The sequence below is a fragment of the Alligator sinensis genome, unplaced genomic scaffold, assembly GCF_000455745.1.
Source record: "Alligator sinensis unplaced genomic scaffold, ASM45574v1 scaffold313_1, whole genome shotgun sequence".
In the NCBI taxonomy this organism is placed as follows: domain Eukaryota; kingdom Metazoa; phylum Chordata; order Crocodylia; family Alligatoridae; genus Alligator; species Alligator sinensis.
This window is the reverse complement of record NW_005841939.1, coordinates 2,870,856-2,875,980: the sequence shown is the minus strand read 5'-3', so window position 1 is coordinate 2,875,980 and position 5,125 is coordinate 2,870,856. Positions and strand designations below refer to the sequence as shown.

The window sequence follows — 5,125 nt, the reverse complement described above, 5'->3', positions numbered from 1 at the left end:
CTGCACTTCTCTTACTGCAGAGGGACTGGGTATCTGCAGTGAGGGTGAATGCAGCAGGTGGGGGCAGGAAATGGAAGAGGGACAGGGGGTGGAGACTTGTGGATGTAGGGCTGTCTGGGTTGCAAGCTTAGGCCTGCACTGTCAAAAGGCTACTGACCCCTAGGCTAGAGGATCACAAATAGTCTCGTCTGGCTTCATAATCTATGAATCTACATTAGTTGTAAATTATGTTTGAAGCTGAAACAAGAAAAGTTTGAAGTGAAATGACTTTTCATTTCTTTTCTCTATTTTGCCAATGCAAGAAGAAAATAGAGACTCCAAAAATGAGTAACAGTCTGAACTCAACTGTTTCTATTTTATAAAAGTAGAAAGTAGGCATGTTAAATATTGCAGCTATTGCTGTTTATTAAACCTTCCATTCTAACTTCATGGCTTGGTACTGCCCAACTTTTTACTTATTGTTTCTCAGACATTAGATAGCCATCAAATAGGAGATAGGACCCTTCTTCTGGAAAGCCTAGGGTAAAGAAAAGAATGAACTGATCCATTAATGCTTATTTTTGACACCTCACCTATGCTAATAGAATGCAAGAGGAAACACAGGTGTTCATGAATTAAAGGGCTGCTTTTCCATAGAATTATTTGGACTGAGTTCCTGTTGTGAAAAGGGTTTTGTAACCACCACAGAAACCTCTGGGATCTCTTCACAGGGGGTACACACTGCATGGGTTTAGGGGCCTTCTTTCAACAGATCAGGGAGTTTTATTGTTTTTCCATGCATGCTTCTTTATCATTTCATCTTCAGTTCTTTTCCCCAATCTGAAACTGGGCCTGTACTAATTTGTGAGCATAGCCTCCTATCCTTCAGCCATGACCCCTCTGTGAAAGTCATTCCCTGGTAGCTTGGTTTCATTAGAGCCACGGGACCAGGGATAAAGTAGGAAACCAGGGCCCTTGGCAAGCATGCAATATTGAGGCAACAGCTTATGTTTTGTTTCTTACTGGAATAAACACTTCAACACTTCCTTGGGAGATGAAGGAAACAAGGTCAAGACATACCACTATTGTTACAGTGTTAATATATTCTTCTTAAACAGTACACACACTGCTCTTACAAACATAATTTAATTTGAGGTTCACTTCAATTTAATTACATACTAACAGCTTTCATGAATCCATTTTGCACTAATGCATATTTTCAGAATCTAGATTATCATTTATACAAAACAAAACCAACTGAAAGATCCTTTTCATATTCGTTACCCTAAATTATGAAGAAAGGCTGATTTTTTGATGGGAGAGAGCATCAGCATGATCTAGCATTTCCTGTAGTTGAAGGATAGGGAATTTTGCTTGTTTTTCAAACCATTTGGCTACAGTGAGAAGCTGCAGCTCCTGGAACGCACGTCCAACAAACTGAAGCCCAATTGGCAAGCCTTTCTCTGAAAGTGCGGTAGGAATGCTTACAGCTGGCAGCCCTGAGAAAAGACAAAATTATTAAACATCACACATGCAAGATTAGCTATAAAACAAACCATATATTAGGACTTATTAGAAAAAGAAACTTCAAAAAAGAACCAAAGCAGAACTTGGGGAAGGTGGGTGGCAGACAATTAGAATAAAAACACTTGCATCAATTAACCAAGTTTATTTGCATTTTAGAAGCTTGTATATTTTACAGTAATAGGATAAGAACTGTTGATTCATCTAAGTCAGGAGTTTTCAACCTTTTTGGGTCAGTATACCCCCAGCTGTTGGTAGAGAAGGCAGGAGCCCACCGGTGACTGGGGTGGGGTGGGGTGGGGTGGGGTGGGGTGGGGTTCTCCTGCGGCCGATTGGCAAGCGTGCTGGTGACATGGCGGTGCTTGCTGCTGAGTACCCCCAAGGCCATCCCAAGTACCCCCAGTTGAAAACCCCTGATCTAAGTCAATATAAGCTCACAATTTAAGATGACAAGTAGATTATGAGTAAGATGACAACTTGATTAAGCTGGAGCTTCCTGTGCAAAGGCAGTGGGGGAAAAGGCAACTGGCAGGAGGTAACAGGCTCTAAACATTTTTTCCCAGCAATCTACTTAAGTAGTTCATCTACTCACCTGACATGTTTGCAGCCTGTGTAAAAATATCATCCTGTGCACTGCGGGTTCTATTGTCTTCTTTGATGAACTCCACATAAGGAACTGCATCTCTCAGAGTGGTGGGAGTGAGCAAAACATCAACACCACTACTGAAGACGTTCACAAAGTCATTGGCAATGAGACGCCTCACTTTTTGGGCCTTGATAAAATATTTCTCATAATTCCTAGAAACAAATATTATCACTTGTTAGAGATCCAATTTGTGAAGACACAGAACCTAATTCCTCAGTTGCTATGGAAAAAACAAGCCCAACATTTTCCTGAGCTGCAGGACTGAATTTTCAATAGAGCACATAATCACTCATCAAAATGACATGCTAGTGTTTCACCAATAACAGTAAAGCATATTGTTAAAAAAAGCCATGGAATAGATGGAGAAGGGACAGTTGTGTGAGGGAAGGAGGAAGAAATGGGGAAACAGCTGGAGAAGGCTAAGAGGAGAGGCAAAGACAAACCCAGTGCAAGATGGGAGACTAGCACCAAATCGGCTTTTTATAACCTACTCATGTTAAACGCTCCCTTTGCTTGACCCCTAAGTATCCACCAAATGTTACTGCATGATGGAACAGTGATGACTGAAAAAAACCAGACTGCTAAAACAGAAGTACAGTTCAGGATAATCACCATTTACGATTCAATCCAGCATTTCCATCAAGCATATGAATAGTCCCATTACCACAATGGAGCTACTCGCATGCTTAAAGCTATTCATATGTTTATGTGTTCTATGGATTTGGTCTTTTTTTTTTTTTTTTTTTTACATTTCATAGAGAAGTTAAACACAAACTCCTTACCCAAACATTCCTTAGTCATTTTTATATGTAAATACTACTTTAAGTTGAAGCAGTCTATAGATTCGTTGTCTACTTCTGTAAACTTTTGAGCCAGAACCCCCCGCCCCAGATAACTATATGATTATGATTCCTGCTACTCCACATGCAGCGCTGCCCTCAGTTTAGGGTGTTAGGCAGCTAATATTTAGGATCTTGGTTGCAAAAGCACTGAACATCCAAAAATCAAAACCAAACACCCATAGGTACTAAAAAACAAAACAAACATATCATAAATGGATAGATATCGCAGTGCCAGTGTCCCCACATCTAAAATGGTCCAGATTATGCAAGACCCACAACTGTCACATGATCAATCTAAAGAACTGATTTTTTGGAGTTGTAATGAAAATGATTTGGATGCTTTGTAATTTTTCAAAGCTTTATAAAAATACTGAGATAGAAACTAGAACTTAATCCACAAAAATGATGGTAGACTACAAGATCTAGTACAGTCTATATCTAGGGTGATCAGTTATATTGTAGAAGATAGCTATCTTTTTCACAGTTATTTGTGAAATTATCCTAGCACAACATGGAAAAAGCAGTTCATGAAAATACTAAACATTTTCAGAAGTCATAAGACTATAGAAAGACATCAGCTTCATGCAGTTACTGGCTAGTATTTTTTTTTAACTAGGTTTCACATATACCTGAAAATATTTTATAACTTGAATATATCAAAGAATAAACATCTGACTCCTACAATTTCTTACAAGAACGTGTTTTTAACCATGGACTCTATTCTTAATAAGTCATTTACTGTAGCTTGTAACACAGTGGCAAGACTGCCCCCTGTTTAGTTTTAGTGGAAGTCAGTCCTGTTTTGCTTTACCCAAAGTGATCTAGACAGGTTGTTAAGCATTCAGTCTAAAATAATGAAAGATGGTCCACACAAACTTAATCAGGAGGACTGAGCTGGGCACACAAAGCAAATATACTCACAAATATTTCTTGGGAGCTGGCTTCAAATACTGATTGATAACATCTGCCTTAAAGACAGTTTTTAGCAGCTCTAAGAGATTCAGTCAGCAGCAATATTCTTCTGGAATGTTTATTTTAAGACTGAGTACACAGCTAAATTATCCTGCTTGGTATCCAACAGGAGGAGGCGGAGAGGGTAGGAGTTTTACCAAGAAAATTTTCCATAATAGTTGTAAATAAAGATAGAAATTAAAAGTGAGAATTAAAACTATCCCCGCTGAATTTTCACAGCAGTTTTTCAAAGCCATATTTGGAAAATACATGACTTCACAAAATAAGTGAGTTCATTTGATCACACAGAACACTTCTTTCCTCTTTACATTTGGAAGGATAAAAGGGAAAGGCAAGAGATGTATATAAGTTGAGTACCATTTCTTAAAGATTTCTGTGGGAGGTGCCAATGACACAGACCAAACCATTTCTATGCATCAAGGGCTTTAGCTAAATTAAATTGGCTTTGTTCTGAAGGCCACATTACATTTAATTGTATACTTAGGTTCCATTTGGATGTCGATGACATACCACTGACTAGATTTTTGCATAATTTAACTGAAGGTTGCCAATAATGTCAGATGAAAGAAATCACAAAGTTGTTCGACCTTGCTAAATTAAAAAAGGTTTCCAGCTAAGAGCAAAGGAAAACATCATTTCTACCTATTAATAACTGTTAACAGCTAAAGCAATACAAAAAACTATCGCCTTAGTAACATAGAAAAGTCTGCCCCACACAAGTAGTTTTGTCATCTGGGCTGAGTACAGATATTCAAAGGCCCAAGCCTGAATCAATTCAAGCTCTGCAGGTTAGTCTAACCTGTGTAGACTGAACCAACAAGCAAGTGAACAGACATTCACTTTTGATTCTGGAAATGCAGCGACATGCCTGCAGTGGCTCAAGCCAGAAGCCCAGGGGCACAAGAGTGAGCCCTCAGCTCAAGGGAAGCTGAGCTGAGGAGGGGGCATGGCCAGGCCCCAGCAAGCCGGGTATGATTGGGGAGGAGTTTAAACCCCCATGATGGCCTGTACGGTCCCCAGTCAAGGTATGCCTGGAGGGGGAAGAGAGAAGTAGCCCCTGCTAGGCATTTTTCACCCCCTTCCCCCCCACCGCTTCAGCGGTGCAGGGTGTGGCCAGCCTCAGCAGCAGCCTGAAGTGAATGGGGAGATGGAGGGTGGTTTA

General features: G+C 39.9%; 1 protein-coding gene across 3 annotated transcripts in view; it reads right to left on the bottom strand.

Moving 5' to 3' along the window:
• Positions 1 to 405: 405 nt before the first annotated feature.
• The window catches only part of QRSL1 (glutaminyl-tRNA synthase (glutamine-hydrolyzing)-like 1), a 20,835-nt gene continuing 16,115 nt past the window's right edge, over positions 406 to 5,125 (bottom strand). Inside the window, exons 10-12 of one of the 3 annotated variants that reach the window (XM_025199224.1) lie at positions 2,096 to 2,301; positions 1,264 to 1,478; positions 406 to 517 (exon numbers count right to left, since the gene is read on the bottom strand). In XM_025199224.1, the coding sequence (XP_025055009.1) occupies positions 1,270 to 1,478; positions 2,096 to 2,301 (415 nt within the window). In that variant the 3' untranslated portion in view covers positions 406 to 517; positions 1,264 to 1,269. Of the gene's footprint in view, positions 518 to 539; positions 1,479 to 2,095; positions 2,302 to 5,125 lie in introns of those variants that run through there. The other 2 variants (XM_006019814.2, XM_006019815.3) reach the window with 2 other exon arrangements.